The 21,332-nt window shown below is 29.5% G+C and overlaps 1 protein-coding gene across 2 annotated transcripts in view; it reads right to left on the reverse strand.

Moving 5' to 3' along the window:
- Positions 1-21,332, reverse strand: part of LOC126737802 (apoptosis-stimulating of p53 protein 1) — a 413,921-nt gene that overhangs the window by 361,646 nt on the left and 30,943 nt on the right. For both annotated transcript variants that reach the window (XM_050442856.1, XM_050442862.1), the window contains exon 2: positions 17,829-17,964. In XM_050442856.1, coding sequence (XP_050298813.1) covers positions 17,829-17,964 — 136 coding nt within the window. The remainder of the gene's footprint in view (positions 1-17,828; positions 17,965-21,332) is intronic.

A 21,332-nucleotide genomic window follows, 5' to 3' on the forward strand; every position in this document is an offset into this window, starting at 1 on the left:
GATTTTCCTATCTAAATAGTCCCATAGGTTTTCTATCGGGTTTAGATCCGGACTTTGTGGGTGCCATTTCATAAGGGGCACATTGTTGTCTTCAAACTATTTCTTTACTACTTTTGCGGTATGCTTCGGATCGTTATCCTGCTGAAACGACCATCGAAGCGGCATATTTTCTTCTGCGTATGGAAGCATATGATCCTGAAGAATTCTCAAGAATTGAAATCTGTTCATTTTTCCTTTTATTTTTTTTTTAATGGTCCTACTCCCGATGGAGAAGGAAAAGCAACCCCAAACCATGATATTGCCTTCTCCATGTTTCACAGTTGCCCTGGTGTACTTTGGATTAAGTCTAGTATTGGCAGGACGATGAACCCATTTCATTCCATCAGATCCGAATAGGCAGAACTTACTTTCATCAGAAAATAGAACCGTTTTCCACTTTCGGGTTGTACAATCAAAATGTTCCTGTGCAAATTCGAGTCTAGCCAATCTATTCTTTTTAGAAATGAATGGTTTTTTGGCTGGACGACGGCTCTAAAGTCCAAATTCAGCATTTTGCACAAATCGAATATAACAGTTTAACACTCAACGTTAAAATCAAACTAATGATAAATAATCACTTTAAATACCAAATAAGATTTGTTTGAAATGTTTATTCACTTTTGTCCGCATAAAATAGCATAAATAATTTTTTATGAACAACTGATAAGGTAAATACAAACAAGAAGGATGTGTTTTTATGCTGCAATAACAGAGCTAAATATTTTCTACTAAAAATGTAAAATAATATCTTGTATGTTAAGATATTATTGCTAAATTTATAAATGTTTTTTCGCTTTTGGGCGGTAGTGTATATCCTAACCCCCAGGAAAACAAGCACCAGATAACGTGTGGACTACCCCCAGGAATCTGTACCGCTACTCCTTCTCTAGAATATCTACTACGATTCAATATTCGGGACAAACATGGAAGAAGATGTTACGCTAATTGCCTATGCCGATACTTTATCAGGTAAGTAAAGCCAAAAATAAAATGTTCCTTAAAGAAAAATGTCAATATATTTGACCTATTGGTGTAAAGTCGTAGTCATTGAGGGAGGAAGAATAACACTAAATATAAAAGAAACTTATATATCTAGGTGTCCTTCTTAATAAGGATCTAAAAATAAAAACACATATAGGCAAAATATCCGAAAAGGCATACTACAACACAAACTTATTTACACAAATTTTTGTGTTTTTTTTGCCTAAGATAGGATAACCATTATATTTGTGGTACTATATGCAGCACCAGTGTGTGGAGATATTATTAAAACAAAAAAATATACGAAAAAATGCTGGAGTTAGTGAAGAGAAAAATGGCGATCCTGATAATCTAGGCATACAGAAATGTCAGTACTGCAGCGGTCCTAGCGATAGCAGCAACAGAACCTATAGAACTATTAACTAAAGAAAGAATTGAGCTGCACAGTCGAAAAAAGGAAGCTCGAACAGAAATTTGAACAGAGCTCTATCGTGAATGTCAAGTTGCATGGGACTAATATCATGAATGAGTCAAAACATTTGTCAGAGATGTATGAAATATGTGCAAGTAAGGACAATTTAACCTGATGCAAGCTATGACCGGTCATGGTATAAATAATACTAAGAAAATATTAGGAAATCAATGTAAGACGTCTATTTTTACGTGGTTATTTACTCCATAAATGACAAGCATAGTTTTTACTAAGATTCTTTAGAAATGTTGGTGTTGGTGTGGATTAAATGAGATGTTGAAATAGGTGTTAAATTATATTAAATACTGATTTATTGCAAATTTTTTGAGTTTTGAATTTTCTTTTTACATTTATACCCAATAAAACATTCGATCATCAGTTCATTCTTTTATTTATGGTAACTAATGGACAACCATACGCATCAGTTCTTTATATAATTTTAATAAAGAAATTTCTAAGCTTTTAAAGAGAATCTCTATTTAAACATGCGTCTATTAAATTTGTCTTAATTTAACATTTTTCATTGGCTAATATAATAGATTTTATTAAATCTTTAAGTAATAAAAATATAATAGAAAAATACAATTTATTTATATTTAATAAAGTTTGGCCTTTACAACTGGATACATTATTGTTTGCAAGCTCCCTTTCCTGATCGCTGTATAAAATAATGTTCAAAAATCTCCATTAAATGTGATACTATAACCTACGCCAGTTGTGTATTTTTAAACGAAAAGGTCTGTTATTTTGTTTCATTTTATTGTCGATCCGCTTGCTATTATATAGTTTGATAACAAGTGGGTTGAAAGGATTTTAAAAGTTTTAATCCCTTTTGGGCTTTGTTGTATAAAACTATGTACGGATCGGGGAATATCAGTTAATCAATCAAAAAGTTGTTAAACAACAGTTTGTTAAAAACTCCTTAATCTCGCCCACTTTTGTAGCTAAGACTAACAATCAATAAGCCCTTCCTGACACATTTATCATAACGGGTAATAATGAAAGAATGATTCTCGTAAATAAATAATTAAACTGCATAAAGGATACTTAGTTTATAAACGATTTAAACAGTTAGTGAGCATTAAAATAGTCTATGTTTTTCTGCAAATTATGAAAATACTAACTAAATGGGTTATAATAAAAAATATTAAAAACGTTTAATTTTCGGTCCTGTTTAGACCTTATTATTGCTTATGGTATTAATAAAATGCTGTTTTGCTTATGTATTATTTAAGTTATATAAGAAAAAAAGCTTTTAAATCCAAAATCACAAAGAAGACACCACCACAATAACTAAAATTTTCACGTAATTAAAATGGATACTACACTTGAAAATACCATATTTAAGGCTTCGGAAAATCAATTTAATATATCAAATGTGACTTGCATCATAATACATTAATTAATCTCCTAGAGAACCTTAGCCCTCTTTAATACAAGTATCGTTAAAGGTATAGTAGTAATAGACATGATTAATTACGAAAGATCATCCCTGGCCACCACCTAAGCTCTCCCTTATATCTTTTATCATTCGCCAAAATCAATCATGCGGATACAAGAGCTTTAAAAAGCATAAATCGGGTCGCTCCCGGTTGATAGATTGATAGAGTATTTTCCGTTTCAATATGGGCCCGTATATAGTATGTGATGTAGGCCATTTGTTCGTATTATGTATGCGAAGCTAATTGAGCTGGAAAGGCTGATTTTGCTACAAAAATGCTTTTTTCATAGCGGATGTTAATCAGTGTTGATTTTAAGAAGACAAACAGGCATTTGACATAATAACTAGTGAATTTTATGTTTTTTTTTTAGTAAATTAAAAAAAGAAAACTTGTTTTGTTAGCTTGAACCTTGATCCAAATTATAGTCAAGTGATTTAAACACATTATTTTATTAACTTACTCGATTAAAGAAATTATCTACGGATTGACACTCAAAAAGGGCAAACTTTTTTATTTATGGCTTTACGAGAAAAACTGAATGACTGACTTACCATACCAGGAAATCATTGAATCATTTGAACATTGGTCAAAACCAGTCTAGTATTTAGTTTAAGACTTTTTACTTATTTTAGATGAAAACAATAAGCCCATCTTTGCCAACATTAATATTCTTTGCCAATATATACCTGTTAAGTTTGAGGGAATTTTAAAATTTAAAAATCAGTCAATGTTTCAATAAATAAAAACTACACAAGCACAAATATAGAGAACCTCTTAATGAAAAAACCATATTTAACGTTTCCGAGAAAATTCTGTCCAATACTAACAAGAAAGTAATAAGTTAATTAATTTTGCGGTCTCATCGAAACCATTGGTCCTGGAATTTAGTACACTTTTATTAGGTTTAACAGATTACCTTGGATAAAAACGGACGAATTCTGCCATGAGATAAGAAGTACTCTGGATCAACTGATCAGGAAACTACTAAAACGAAATATTTCCAGACAGAAACAAACTGCAACTATAATCACAAAGTTAAAGAACTAAAAACAGGTAAATATAAACTACCAACTAAAAATCCCACACTAATAGTAAAGAGAAAAAATGTACAGGGCTCTTTAAAAGTATTCTGCTTCTTTCGCTGATGCATTACAGACCAAATTCTCTTAACGTTATAGCATACCACTGCATTTCTGCGAGCCGCCTAACATGCACAGAGCCTTTGTAATCTATCGATCACCACCTACAAGGATTATACAACATCGGAACTTGTTAAGTTCATATTTAGCATTATTCCCAGCTCCTACAAGTTAACACGAACTTTCTTATTTCTATTTTTATATACACAAAACTCAGCTCATTTCCTCGAACATCTTTAGACATCTGACGTTAGACCCACTGATAAGCTAGTTAGCTTTGAGGTTGAGAGTCTTTGTATAAATGTGCCCATTAAAGAATCCATTAACATCATCAATGAGAGACCCAGAAAGGAAATAATATCTGCAGCACATACTAGACTTTCTATTCAAAGATTTCGTTATATCCAGAGGTAGCCAACATATGTATTAATAGATTGGCTCCATTAGTGAAAGGAAGAGCACGCTATAAGGATAACTCAATATAAACTTAAAGTATAGCTTCGAGATATCAATACCGCATTTATTATTTTAGACAAAAATGATATAAAGCTACCAAGCTTTCTGAAGTACATCACTAATAATATGCCAAACAACAAGTTAACCATGGTGTTGAAAACTGAGTCAGCGTTACTCTTCTTAGATCTCCTAATTTAATAAATGTAGGAATTATTTAATGCCTATACAGGAGATCATCAACAATGTTGACCTCAGCATGGAAATAAAAAACATCACCAAACACTTACAGCAGAATGGGTATCCAAGCAAATTAATAAAGATAGCTATTAGGAAAACAGCAGTAAAAAGAAGGAGCCAGAATAACTGGAGGATCCTAAAGGATTTTTAATGATATTGTACATTATGGGAACTTAAGCCAAAAAAATGTACTAAGAAGAATTTCAATGTTAGTCAAAATAAATTTTTCTATTTACCAGCCAAAAAAAAGATCAGTGTGATCATTGTTGTTCTTTAAAGTAGGATAAATTTCTAATAAAAATATAAAATTCATATCATAAGGAAAGAATAGGCGAAGATAAGGCGACTGAAAAGAATTTATTAAGTTATTAATTAAAGGTCAATGTTATTTATTTACTATGGATGTACAAGCAATTATGTTGTGCGCAATGTTGTATGCTAGCAAGCTTTTTTTCAAAAGTAAGTTGCAGGTACACAACTTTTCCATCTATAATTTGAGTAATCAATATTGCGTGAACTACTACTAGAACGAAACCCCAGCAGTAGGCATTCTAGTTTGGACCTCGATACTAAACATCGTATGTGTAAAATGTTAGTTACGTCACAAATTGGAAGTAAAGAGCTTTGTTGTTCCTACAGTACTTTTTGTATAAATTATAGACTTTCATTTTATTTTTAACAGATTTTCTTGATCATTCTTTTCATTTTTTTGATATTCGCTCAACGATAATGCGATGATAATTTGGAAATTACGCTTATAAAATTCATCATTCTTTTTCTGTTTAGTTTGTTTGTCTCTTAGTTTTTTTAATTTGCTGCATTGCATAAATAGTTTTAATAATTATCCAATCTCTGACTGATCTTTTATTTAGTCCTAAAGTAGAAAAAGAAAAATTTGTAGACCTTTAGTTTTTTACTGTCTACTCGAAGGCAATAATAAAATGTTGGTTTTTCTTCTAGACTCGGTCTAACCACAGGATTTTTTTTCTCTTCAGAACTAATAAGAGATCTTACGTCATTTTTTTATCCTCCCAGTTTAATTTCCACAGCATATCGAATATATATTTTCTTACTTGTTTATACATACTACCTTTTGCACAATTTTGCTATGGATTTGCACTCACATAAGACACCTAATTTTCTTGCGGCTCTTGAATTTCATCATTATATTTTATAATTGAGTTATAATCTTTGCCTTTCATTTGAAAATTCTTATTTACTTCTCTGTCCCATGTTGATGTATCTTTTTTTCTCTTTCTCTTTTTTTAAATAGATGTCTTCACTATAACATTTTCCATCTTCATCATCTGATGGTAGGCTGCTAGTTTTTGGTAAATATCCACTTTCTGATTCAATTTCAAAATTTCCTTTATCCCTGCAAAATTTAAATATTTCTAACGCATTGGTGTTCTATTTTGAACATTAACAAATTTTAAAGTCTTTTACCTAAAAATAAAAGTTTTTATTCAGCGCTCTAAAATTATTACTAATATTTACCTCTATTATTGAACATTGGTCAAAACCAGTCTAGTAATAACCTCATCTCATTTTGGTGTTTTTTAATTTCTCTACCTGAAAATTAAACGCAAATATATAAGTGATAACTAGATTATTACAATCATTATTTTCAAACAGCTGGATTAAAATAATTAACTATAGGTCACACCATTTAAAAAGGAGTATACTGGCAGTATTTTGATTTTCTTGAGTCCTGGTTAAAACTCAGTCATCAGTGATACTAATCAGAAATTTAGCAACATCCATTTGTCCTTTGATTGCGAAAGATCGTTTTTAAATGTTCTGAGCTTCTAGAATAATCATTAGCATCTACCTGTACTCTGAGATATTTTCTATAACATTGATATCTTCAAACAGAACAGAAATATTAACTATGTACTGGTCATTTGACCTCATTGAAGTTAAATTAGTCATTATGGTCAAATTGCTCATTGAGGTCATTTAGATATTGGATATTTGACCAAATTGGACATTTTTATTGTGTGTAGACTTCAGAGATCTTGGGTTTTATTATTTCTTACATCACTCAGATTTTCATTATTAGCGTTAATAGCAGCAATAAGAGCCAAAATTTGAGCCGCCTGCAAACAATTAAATAACTATAATATATAGAATAATAATTATTAGTAAAAATTATTAAAACATCAGAGTTAAGTCGGTTACGGCGAATTAAAAAATTCCTCGTAAACCAAAATATACAATACAAAAAAATTAAACATTGCAATGAACAATGAAAAATACAAAATGTCTTATCTCACTTAACCATTCTTTAAGGCACAATTATGTTTTAAAAAAAAACCTTATTTCTAATTCAAAATCATTAATAAGACATCATGTGTAAGACCCTGTTTATTTTCTAAAGAATTGAAATATTTTTCTTAGTCATTAAGATGAAATTTATCGGTCTGACCGAAAAGAGGTCCAGGATATTTACAAAACTAAAGCTAGCTCAGCGGTACCGTAAGTAACCAAATACGGTTTACACTTAGCGTTTCCCCTCGGGAATTATTTTTATGGGTTTCGATAAAAGAGTGAGATAAATATTTGGTTTATAAAATCCATTTGAGTCTTGGTCACTAAAGAGTGAAGTTATTTAATAAAAACAATAAAGGGTGTTGCGACGTGAAATAAGCTGTGTTGGTTTGGTGTAGTGTTTTACTACAAGAAAGGGTGAGTGTTATCACAGAGCATGCTTATTTCTATCTTATTGATTACACCGATATTTTACCTTTTTAATTAAAAAATTGATTAATGACATATTTTAATGACCGATTGTTGTTTGTCTTGCTTGTGTTGCTGTGACGATTGTTTATTGTTTTTTTGTTAAGATACTGAGCTGGTCTGGGACCATTGCATAGCTCGTTGTATTTAACAAGGCTTTGTATCTGGAGAGGACCCTCGCGTTTTGGTGTCCATTGCACCCCTCAGTACAAAGTGTGTTATCGTCAAGTGGTCTAGATCGGAGATTGCTGTCTCAATCTCATGTTTTATGATAATGTTTTTGGTAGCATTTTGGCTACGGTTTGTGAGTAATGTAGTGCTCACGTTTTGGCATATTGAACGATTGTATATCATTCAATATCAGTACGTTGTCGTTACTGGGACATTTAACAATCGAATAAAAATAATAAATTGGTGAATAATGAATTTTGGGATATTTAAGTTAAGTGGTTAAATGTTGGTGAACATGAATTAAATGGTTATCGTAAAAGTAAAATCACTGAGCAAGTTTAAAACATATTAATTCATATTTTTCATATTAATGAGTTTTGCTTAATATTTTTATTATTAATTAATTTTACGGGAATAAGTGTGCTCAGGTTACTTTTATTATTTCAGGTCTACACGTCACCATCTCTACTTTGGAGTCGCCCAAGCGTCCAGTTGTTTTACAAGGTGTTTATTCTATTTTTATGATTTATTTTGATTATTTTGGACTATTTTGAATTTATTTAACGTATTAAAAATTATACAATTATTTAAATGACGTTCACAGGTTTTAATTATTATACATGTTGTTTGATAAAAAAGTATTAATAATGCAAATACTTACTTATTACTGAAAAATCGCAGTAACTAATTAGACAGCATTTGTACTCTCCAGAAGTCCGTAATAAACTGTGGCTTACGTAGCAAAGCAAATAAAACATCTCGCTGATACGACGTTTTGTTTTGGAACGTAATAATAATGTTTACGTCTTGCGCGGCTTACGATATTTTACTGAATTATGTTAAACAACCTGAAGATTCAAATGATGTAAAAATCTAAATTTGTTTATTTTTATGAATTACAACTTTTTGTGCATAAGCCATCGATATGTATAGGAAACTTTAGCACTTTGTTAAAAAAAAGTTGAAATCCAGGCCTTTTAACCCAGTGGATCTATTTTTTATTAATCCCTTTTTTTATTCTGTGGGCAAATAAACGTTCGATTAATATTATATACTACCGTTCTATAATAACCTTATAACTATTTATTAAAATCCATTAAAATTCCTAACAAAACACTAAAGGGTAATATAAGCAATATGTAAAGATCAACCACATACATATTACATGGGTAGCTTAAAATGTATTCATAAAATCCGAAATTTAATGCGACCTTCCAAATGAATCTCATCCATAAATCCTAAATAAAATGAGAAGCTACATTTATAGGAACTCTTACATTTTTAAAACAAAGATAAGCATATTTAAACAGCGGCGTTAAACGTACTTACTTAGCGTAATATTTCCATTGTCATTGTCACTTTGTGATTTAGTTTTTGATGATGTTACGATCATCATTTCACTAATAAACGACAAAAAACCGACAGAAAACTAGAAACCGCTGTCATACTAAATGGAATAACATAAAACTCTTGACCGATACAATGTTTTCGATCGATGGATATTAATGAATTACGATGTTACAAACTAACCGTTGTTAGGTGTCTTACCTTAGGTTTTTACCCCCTTTAGGGTGATTCTACAGAAAAAAAACACAATTTGTGCCAAATAATATTAATAGAACCTTTTTATATTAATATTATATTCTAAATTAAAATATTAGCAAGTAGTCTCTTTTGACAAAGTATTTTTTTTTAATAATTTCATAAAATTTTTACCAAAATTTTATTATTTTTCTAGTTTTAGAGAATAACTACTCCCAATGGGTGTGTATAGCGTGACATAGTTAAGCGTTACTATCGATCGAAGCCCTAAAGTTGAGATATAATTAGTATAGAAATCAATGCCAGACAAGCAGGCTACTATTACCTAACCCAAGTTGGAAAGTTTATCATAAGAGGGTTAATTATAATAAACACAGTTTCTATAGTAAGATACGGTGTAAATATGCTGTAAACTTTGGGTTATATAAATATAATATTACAGGTATATAAATGATGAATTCTATAATAGGTGAAAAATAAACAAAGTGAATGTTGCTTTAAAATTATTTGATTGTAGTTCAGTAAAATAAAACTACACATAAATTTAACTAAAAAATTCAAAAACTATAAGAAATATTATATAATATAAAGTCAAATAGGAAAATATATTTTCTGTATCAAAAGCAAAAAAAGAACTTAGAAACTCACTTTTTAAAACAAAATTATAAATATTAATTTACATAAATAAGCCACTCATCTTCAAAATTTATTCAATTTAATTTAAGATGTCTTTACTCAGATATAAATATAATACACCATTATAACTTACGAAGGCGAAGATTAGCTAAAGCAGTTTTTAAACTCTTAACATTCTAAAATAGTGACAAATTACACTTAAAAATAACAAGACTTAGCAAGGAGAAAAGGTGGAATTTATAAAATATAAAATATTTTATACAATTCTGCCAAAAGTAAATTCTTAAAATTTCTTTTAAAAATTTAAAAACTATCACTAAATAGGCATAAAGGCATTAAAAAGACTGACACCATTATATGAATAAAATTTTCAAAAAAGGGCCGTTGAGTGATGTTAAAGTAGTAAATCTAACATTACGAACATGCATTTGATATCGTGGCATAAGTTTTTCAAATAGACATATTGGACTATTTTTAGTAAAAAGTCGATATAATAAAATAGCAGAAATTTATATAAACACGGAAATTTTAACCATTTCAAGGAATGAATAGGTTCAAAAACAATAGTGATCAAACTTCGTTAAATCAAAAATAAATCTACAGCAGTTATTTAGACGTAGAATTTATTGAAAAATTGCACTGTTCCCTTATCAATGTGAATTAGATCACAATTTGATGTCAGAAGTGATTAATTTTTGAAGATATTTGACTGGTACAAAATTTTTACTATTTTCTTGCATTTCTAGCATTGAAAAAATTAAAATATTTTTCTAATGGTAATTTTAAGCTCTGTCGACTGACATAAAATATGCAAAGAAATTAATAAGTAAAATTATAACAAAAATTGATTTCTATTTACGACGCATTGGACGACGACGCAAGATTTCAAAAATTAGTAGAAACTATCGATTGCTAATCTTAGTAATTTTTAATCTGGCCTCGGTAAAAAATATGCATCGTTTTCTTATTTCTTATCGCCATATAGATCCTAGGAATAATTTTTATTAATACCATAATTTAAAACAATATTCATTTAATCTCACAAGGGTAGGAAATTTGTCTTGTTATAAATGAAAATACATACCTAGTTTAATTGATTTAAATAACATATTTTTATGATTACTACGAAAAAAATTTAATATTTTTCTTCAGAGTGATTTTAAATTGATATAGCTTATAACATAGAATATAATAGCATTAAGCTTATTAAAGACGAACAATAATTTAATTATTAATTCACCCCGGCAGTAATTTTTAATGTTATCAGCATAATAAAATTGTTATGTATCTTTACTCAAATTATCGAATATTTTAATTTTTTTGACTATTTAAAGCTCTTCTATAAATAGCGAGAAGAAAAACCTCATTACATTATTTCCAAACTGTATTCTTTTAAAATATTTGAATAATTTTTTAAATACTGGGACAAATATATTATCGTTTTAATTAATAATTTCTATATATTCTACAATAATACTTAATAAAATAATTATTAAATTACTAAAAAATTCGACTACCGTATATTTAAAGCCAGTTTCAGACCTATCGGATTTTATTACACGCTTTTCCAGATAAAAACCGAGAACCAGGATAATAGAAAGGCTTGATGAAACTTTCTCATTGACGTCCACAGGTTATTTATACTGAATCACGACAGTAACATGTGCACGTGCAGAGATTATTAGTTGGATGTCATAATTCAATTACTTCGGGCGTACGCAAGAATCGTTATTATTGCAGCAGACATAGCCGGATATAGGAAGCAGGGTGTAAAATCATTACGGGGTTTTGCTATTAAATCATGGCTTACGGGTATACAGTTTGGAAACTAATGTTTACGATGAAAGTGATATATGTTATTAATTTTATTAATACAAAAGTAAAATTAAAATGAAAATGGAAGTAAGGCATCACAATCCTTATGTTTAAAAAAGGCGATAAGAAAATCCCATCAAATTTTAGATGTATCAATCTATTAAACACGGCCTAAAAACTGACATAAAAAAGCCGTCATTAGCATGATTACTCTCTCGGATGAACAACAGGGATTTAGAACAGGAATGATAACCACAGAATGATGTATGACGTCAAAATATGGTCATTTAATGAGGTCGTCACCAAAATGCCCTTTTTGTCACAATATTAAATAAGGTTTTAACGTTTTTAGAATGTGAATATTGACGTATAAAAGAAGTCAGTGAATTACGTGAGTAAATCACTTGATCGCCAATTAAATAATACAAAACCATTTTTACATTTTTAATTAAAAAATTAACCTGTCTTTTACTAGCATAGCGGTCTATGTTGCTAAATTAGATATTTTCTAGCTAGATCCAGTGGATTTAGTTTCGATTTAGGGTGGTGGCGTGTGGTAGTATAGTAAAAATATTATTTAGCGGTTACCAGTTTTTGGACAGGTTAAATTTTTGGACAGAATAAATCATTCCTGCAAAAAAAATTATTAATTAATAATTAAAATCTTTATTATAAAGGTTGGGATGATAACGAAGTGTTGGCAACAATGCACCTTTTCCGTATCGTCCGTTGATTGTCTTCGTTTGTGGATGGCATTCATGGCGACTTGGTACATTTTGATGCAAATGTATGTTTTGTGATATTGATTATAGTACAGTCCAACGGTTAAGTCGGTATGAATAATGTGATAATATTGATTTATATTTATATTTTTTAAAAGATCTTTTTTCTATATTGTGATGTTTTATAACTTAACTAATACCGTTGATTGAATATTTGGGTTAAATAAAAGCCCAAATATTCAATCAAGGCTAATACCGTACTCTTACAGAATTTCTGTTTGGCAGTTGATAGTTGCCGGTTTAATCTTTCTGATTTCTTTATATGTCAGAACCCATTTTATTATGTTTTGTATTAATTTTAGTAACTTTTGTATAAATAATAATGTTGTTATATAAAAATGCTTTTTTATGATTTCTTGCTTTTTTAAAAGGTAGCCGCACTAGTCTTTAACAGTGAAACCTCCATTTAAAATGTTATTTATTAAACTGCTATTTAAAAAATCATGTTATTTTTAGGAAAGTGATGTGTGAATACCAGAAAAAAAGGTGTTTAGAGATGTTTTTACGATTTGATTTTCAGTACCTTCATTTAAAACAAAAAATTATCTAACCTTGCAATTTTTTATACTTAATTAACTTTTGCCTTTATATTTAATTAAAGTTCCCCTGGTTATCCTGTAGAAAATGTTCACTTATGAGCAAAAATTTAATCATATCATAACGAAAAAGAAAACAGATATAAATATGTTCCATAAACTAAAAAGTCGCATTAAATAATACTACATTTTTTGGTCTACCGTTTTATATTTAGAGGAAAGATACTATTACATTTTTCTAATTATTGTAAATTACTAAAAACTCCTTACTAGCCAGCAGATATACTTATTTTACCAAATTTGAAAGTTCTGTATAAAATATTTGGGGTATTTAGAAACGTTAATTAAACATTGAAAGAAAAAAACTGAAAGCATCACTAAAATGTCGCTAGTAAACTAGGTTATTAAACGGTAATATGGGTCAGTAATGGACGTACCATTCACGTCACATAAATGACGTTATTTTGGTGGGACTTATTCACGTGATTCTAATCGTCAGTATGACGTCATGTAAAAAGGTCATTCTAGCCATTAGATGACATTTTTGTTACGGTTTTGAAACGTCATTTAATTTCCTAGGATGTACCTGTGGAGGTGATTTCGACCTTAAGGTGGTTTTTTAAAATCAAATCAAAATCAAAGTAACTTTTTTAAATGGGACCGTCTATTTTTTGTAGCGTATTCGAAAAGAAGGGAAAATTTTACGTTTATAAGGATATTTTGTACCTTGTTATAGTAATATTAAGATCAAAATATAAAAAAGCTATTTATTAATATTTCTGTTTTAATAAAACATTAAAAAAATACTTTAGCAGGTAGATCAGGCACAAATATTTAAAGAAATTTAACCGTTTTGAACTTGATGAACCTAAAAATGACAAATTGTCAAAGTCATTTTTAGATTCGAGTAGATTCGAGTCACTTTTAGGTTCGAGTAGATTCGAACTCATTAGGCATAAGTTCCCTTGCTCTTATAAATTTACCTTACTATTTTTTAACAAAGATCTACGACGAGAGACAATATGCAGGATGAGATTCGTGAAGCATTAGAAGATTCCAAGACAAACTTTGTAAAGCATCGTAGGCGAATTTCATAGGCGTTTAACGTTGTGTCTTCAGACAAATGGAGGCAACTTCAAACATTTGCTGCATTGTTAAATTCGTGATAGATAAGAGAACTCACGCTAATCAAGCACCTCAAAGAAAACAGAACTTACTATGTCCACGTCGTTGTTTCCGAATGGAAGCACTCGAATCTCAAAATGATCCTGATATTTGAGATTGATCTCAGGGTGAAGATGATTAAGGTTATTTAAATATTTGTGCATGATCCTTCACGAAATACATCGAGGCAATGCCGATCGAAATGGGCAACAGGAAGACTTTCTAAGTCTTGTTTTAAATATGGTTATGGAGGAAATAATCAAAAAGATACCCAAGTTAACAGGCTACAGAATGGACAAGGATATTAAGGTATATGCTGATTATGCAGTCCTGATAAAAAATAGTAAAGTTCCTCTTTTTTCTCGTCTTTAGCCATTGCTTATCCACTCCTGAACATAAGCGAATCCAATCTTTCTTTTATTTCTTTTTATCCTGTGCTTTTTGTAACCAGTTTCTGCCCGCAATTTATTCAATATTATCCGAACATCACTTTTAATGTCTGCCTCTGCTGCTTTTTGTTTGTCTTGGTCTCCCTCTTGTTAAGTCTTGATGTCTATCTATCTGTTTCACTTCGTACTCTATGTCCTGTCCATTGCCATTTAAGTTTAGCTATTTTTTCTACTATATCCGTCACTCTAATCATGATTTTTAAGTAAATATCCCATCTTCGCAAATGCAGCCCATATAAGTGCAATTTTTCTTTTTTAAGTTCTGCCGTCTAATTTTTTTATCCTATCACATTTTTATGTCCCAGTTATATGTACTCGCTGACTTTTTTGGGGCCAATGAACATTTCAATTTCGTCGTTTCTCATTACTTTTGTCTTTTCGTAGTTCATTTTCAGTCCAATTTAGCACGATACATGCTTTAATTATTGCAACACACTTGAAAGCTGAACTAGATCACCAGTAATCAATATAATATCATCAGCAAAATGTAAGTGATTGATGTAACTTCCGGCGATATTGATTCTAAAAATATTCCCATGGCAATTTGCTAAAGATGTTCTCTCTTTAGAAGTTCAAAGTAAACAACTTGGAAGTAGCATTTTCCTTGTCTTACCCATATTTATGTTTGGACTTTATCTGCTATTGAATCTTTACTAATTTTTGGATGCAAGGTTGGTTCCTCATATCCGTTTTGAATAATAAAAGTGAATTGAGAGTGTATTCTGGCTCATTCACTGCTATTATGAAGGCCCATTTCTTAACTGGGTCAAAGGCATTCTTATAATCGACAAAGGTTTAATGGCCAAAAGTCTTCTCAATTAAGTGATCTACTATACCATAGCCTTATCTGAATCCTGCAGGTTCGTTTGACTGGTATCCGTCTAGTATTTGTATTAACCTGTCAGTAATAATTCCTATTAAAAGTTTATATAAATATGATAGCAGGCTAACAGGGTGGTAGTTTTTCACATTTTTGGGGTTACCCTTTTTAAATAATAAACTAAAATTTTTAATAAATAGACTACTGCCGCCTTCTTCCACGCGATCGGTATTCTACTTTTTAAAAGAAATAAAATGATAAGTATCAATTTTCTTAAAGATCTTTGAGTTTGTTTCTTCAGATAAAATATATTTCACTACAAAAAGTATTGTTTTTCCAGAATAACATAATTTTGTGTCGTATAGGCCCACAGTTATAAACTTAGTGATCAGAAATGAATATATTAATAAATGCTTTTGGATGTAGTCTATACTGACTTCTCTAAGGCATTTGATCTTGTTAATATTAAACTTTTAACTTATAAACCTAAAGTTTAGCAGGAAGAATCTATAAATCTTTGCATTAGTGGCTGATAAGCTAACCTTTTAACAAAAGGCAGTCAGTTAATATAGCAGTATGTTTATCTAAAGAAATTTTTGTTTTAAGTCAGGTGTGCCACAGAGTGGCTATTTGTAACAAATTCTGTTAACTTGTTTTATTAATGACATATCTGGGTGTTTTGTTAATTGTTTTATCTTGCTCTTTGCTTAAATATCTACAGAATGGTAGAAACATCAAGGATTGTCTAAAGATTCAAGATATTTTGAACAAAAAATGCAAAGTAAAATGTTTCCACAAAAATTCTTATTCTATCTTTTATCTCTATTTAATCAACTTTCATCAATCAACAATTCATTAAAATCTCTTGCCTGATTTAAAAAGAAATCAATTTCTTTAAAAATGTATACTGCTCACTTGTCAGGTCAGTTTTAGAATACTTAAGCTGTGTATGGTCACGTTTCTATAAGTGTCACATTGATAATATAGAAAGGGTCCAAAATAGATTTCTACGTATCATAGTATCTAAACTTAAAATTATATCACTGGACATTGCTTATTTTTACATTTTTAAATTATCAAATAATTCCATCTCTGGAAAGCTGTAAAGAAATTTTGGATTTGGAGTTTGAGTTGAGTTTAGTTTTGTAATAGAATGATTAATTTACCCGGCCTTTTTGAGAAGATTGATTTTAAGGTGCCACAAAGAAATACAAGAAATAGAGATTCTTTCTATTTAGAGTGTCATACCAGAAATTATTCTCTAAATAAACCAATTCAAAGAATGTGTCATTTAGGAAATGGCACACAATCAGACTTTTAGGCCATGTCTTTAGGCCTATTTAGAAATAGGCTTAACAGAAATTTTGTTCCTAGTATGTACCTAATGTTGTAACTTTTTATAATTTTTGATATTGTATGAAGAACTGTTAATATTAATATTTTTATTTATAAGATATTTCTTATTTTAATACGGTAAATCCGTTAATAAAATTATAATTATTATTAATATTTCTCGCAGTATAATTGTGATACATAATGGTACAAATATTGGAGATTCTTTATGGCACTTACTCTATTTATAATGGAAAACAATAAATCTATTAAATATGGATGCATTAAAATTGCTGTAGTGTTTTAATTATTCAACTTTCATATGTGGCTGAAATTAATTAAAAAATTAAATGGTGAAGTTTAAAAAGAGTAAAAAAGTTTCTTGCTTATAATAAGTATTAATTTGTCTCACTCTAGTGGTTATAGATGGTAAAATATTTTTAAGCTTGGAAAATATATCAAAACTTTGTTTTATGATTTTTGAATAATTTTAAAATATTAAATATATATCCTGAGATAGTTTTTTTCTGTACATGTATAACATTTCCAGATTTCTAAGCTGATGATTAATTACTTAACTGTAGATTAATTAATTAAAATATTGTTTTTGAGTAAACGCGGTTTTAATATTTATACCATTTTTACCATCTCATCGTATTATATTATTATTCCTCAGATATATGATTAAGCGTTCTATAGTTTCGGCTTCTACTAACAAAGACTTTGCCTATAGGTTTAGAAACAGAGTTACAAAGGAAAACCATAAATTTATAAGAGAAACTGCAATTTAAAGCATTCACGATTCCAAGGCTACTTGAAATTTTCTTATTTGTTTGAATTAAAATATTAATCTGGTTCCTGAAGCTTTTATAGTAAATCAACTAATCCATTTTTTGAAATTTTGGCCCCTTCTAAATTTTACATTTTTACTTATCTACATAAGATAAAACTGCTCAATAACATTAAAGAAGTTATAATGTAATTATAAATTAAATATTTTGCCCTATATCAAATAAATCTAAAAAACCTAAAAAGAGTTAACTGGGTCACTAAAATAACATATCATAATATAATACCTTGAATTTCTGGACAGATAAGATCGCACGCTTCATCTCCAGGGTCCCTGCAACATTCGATAATGTCCGAAACAGTGGTTTCTGGCATAACAGGAACAGCTGTCTTGGAGCCATAGTTGAAAACAGTCACAATTATCTGCAAAAAAAAACATTTAATGTTTTAAAACACATTTAAAAAACATAGCTTTTTAGTATTCGAAATGTATTTTAATCTAGTGAATACATTATATTAGTTTACGCAATTTAATCTCCTAATATCTATCGTCTTAAGGCAATTTGGAATATTACTCAGAAATTACATAAATGCGCTTGGTTCTGAGCTTTATCGACTAGTCTCGGCGTTAAGTGTCGAGTTTGATATTGCCGGTAATGAAGTGTGTTCATACCACTCTCTAATGGAAATCTAATAACTTCGATAATGAGTTCTGTTAGAGGCAGAATGGTATCTTTATAATAAAAGGGCGAGCATAGTTGATGGAGGAGGAACTAGTTAATTAATTACCTATAGTAGCTCATTAATTCATTTTGTTTAAAATACAGGAAACCTATTAATATTTGGGAATAAACTTAACTTAACCCCATATTGAAATAAATGAACATTAAATTCACTACTGGTCGTCATAGCAATGGTTAGTAAGTTTTTTCTTCATGACCTTATTTGTTAAAGAATAAAGGCTTACTGATAAATGCAAATTGGGTTTGTTTTTTAGGAACTAATTGTGTGCTTCTAAGCTTAAAATTTCCCATAAATAAATAATTTCATTTACTTAAAAGGTAATTGTTAAAAAGCAAATTTATACTTTTTTCCCTAAAATCAACTTTTTAGTAGATAGCAAATTTATTTTGAAAAAGTGATTTGTCAGATCAATAAAAAATAAAATTTTTCTCAAATCGTAAAGAAAATCTATATACTTGTTGAGTTAAAGAAAAGACTTTTTTTTGAAAGAGGAAGGTCTTTAAAATGTTTTTCTACAACAACCGTTTAAAAATTAATGTAAAGTTTATTACTCAGAGATTTTGGATAGATAATAAGACCTATTGCTTACCACATGAGTAATGATTTATGACTCGTGGTTCATTTCTTACGGGATTAGTTCTTATATTAATTTTGTTTTTTTTTTTTAAATAGACAGAAAGCAATAAAAGTATTAATAGAAATCATTTAACTATTAAAATTTAGAGAGATTTCTGTGTCCTGATCTACGTTTAGTAAGTGATTTCAGCTTCTGAGTATAGGTAGGCCGAAGTATATATTAGCACTTTACCTGAAAGAACAGAAGCAGCGAACACCATATCCAGCAACTTGCTACCAGTAATATCGCGAAACCAATACACTGATGTCTATTAAAACTTTATTGACTAGAAAAAAACACAAAATGTGTTTTAAATGTGTTTCTGACACATTTATTACAAATATAAATTATCCTCATTTTAGGCACAATATTTCATGTTAAAAGGCACAATAAAAGATAATATTGATATTGAAAGATATTGAAGGACGCACCGTATTTTTGATAAAAAAGTCGGAGAGATATTGTACAGAAAAAGCAAAAACCTTTACTTCTGACGAAATTACCAATTTGATAAATGAGGCACCAGAAGATTATTTCACTGCAACCGAAGTAAAAATTCAAAAGATCAAAACCACTACTAAAACATTTACGATACTTAATATGTTCAATAAAATAAATAAAACCTATATTGATATTGGATCTAAAAACTCATCCTGCCCGAATAATTTATTCTCAAATTACCAAAAAGAAAAATCTATTATTCAAACTATTAATACAAACAAATTGTGTTTTTTGTTTATTGTTTAATGGAAAATTTTTCCAATTTTTTGAACCTGCGAAATCCTGAGCTATAGACAAGACACATACTAAGAAGATTATCAGCTACTCTTCTAGTTCTTTCTACTCCACCACCATTGCAGAAAGCTACATAGATTACACACTTAGAAATAAAATGGAGACTGCAAATAAAAAGTTTCATTCATAGAAAAATAGCATATCATTGACTATTGTAAACGAGAGGACCAAGAATAATACCAATTTGAGTAATAATATTATCGCAGCTTTAAAATCTTGTTGTTTAAATTATTCCAATATTATTAAAAATATTTATTAAGAAACACGGCAAATTGAAAAGGTATCAACCTAATTTTTAGTATTTTAATGTTAAACATTATAAAAACATCTAGAAAATAAGTGATAAAACAGTTTTGTAGAAAATTATTTTAATTTGAAGCAATTTTTTTCTAAAACTTTAATATATATAGCAAATACGTTTTTTATGCCTTTAAACCCAAAAAAAAACTAGAATTAAGCCCACATATTTATACTGATATATGATATATACGGTAAATCTGAGGTCACTAATTATTCACTATTCGGACACCTACACTATGTTTATTTTGGTACATCAATTAAAACGCCAAAATAAACCACGAAAGTTGGGTTTGAAATACACTTTTATACTCAAATAATGCCCAAAGTTATTTACTAAAATAAAATAATAGCTTATCATGGTACATTCTAAGTGAGTGAAGCATTATTGATCATACTACAGAAACTAGAACTCTATAGAAGTTGCCTAAATTGGCGAATGCGCCGGATAATTTTAAAACAACTAATATTCGCCTCTCAGAACCTACCCCTTTTTTTAATACAATTTGAAATTATTTTCATGATGTCGAAATATCGGTTTATATTATTTCATGAATCGGTTTATAGAAAAAGGTGTCAATACTTTCATTTTTTTAGTGTATTATTAGAGTGTGTTTAACAGTTTTATATTAAAATTCTGTACCTATGACTATATTACGTAATGTTCGATAAAGCTTTACTTTAAGTACGAAGTTACTATCTTTATAGTGATCTACCATTTCACTCATTTTAGTAATAATGGAACAGTGGTTGGTAGAACATCGCATATTTGCATACGAACTGTTTATCCGAAAAGAAGAATCAGTGATCAGTAAACAATAGACAGTCTGATGAAAAAAAGTAACAAGATCCACAAAATAAGTAATAGTAATAAATATATAATAGTAAGCGCTCCTAAACAAAGAAGAGGTCACATGGCCTTCAACTGATTGTGATAAACCACTTGACGATTTTAATGAGGTTCTAAAGAGGGTCTTCAACACTAGTTTTCCTATTGTTAAACTCAAAAAAAAATCTAGGGAATGTTGGGTAACAAGGGGAATAAGAACATCTTTCAAAAATATAAAATAGCTTCACCGTCTGAGAATTTATTGATAATCAACAATTGCAGGATTACTATCATAAATATATGACTATTTATAGGAACATCGTAAAGTCAGCAAACGACATTATTATGCATCAAGATTGTCAGCTTCAAAAAATGTGTGTAAAGAAACCTGGTCAATTATAAATGACATTAGACAGGGTTATGGAAAATCCCATGTACCTGATGCCAGTACTATTACGCTGGATAAGTTCAATGATTTCTTTTGAACAATCTGAAAAAATCTTGCTTCTA

The sequence above is a fragment of the Anthonomus grandis genome, chromosome 6 (assembly GCF_022605725.1).
Source record: "Anthonomus grandis grandis chromosome 6, icAntGran1.3, whole genome shotgun sequence".
Taxonomy (NCBI): Eukaryota; Metazoa; Arthropoda; class Insecta; order Coleoptera; family Curculionidae; genus Anthonomus; species Anthonomus grandis.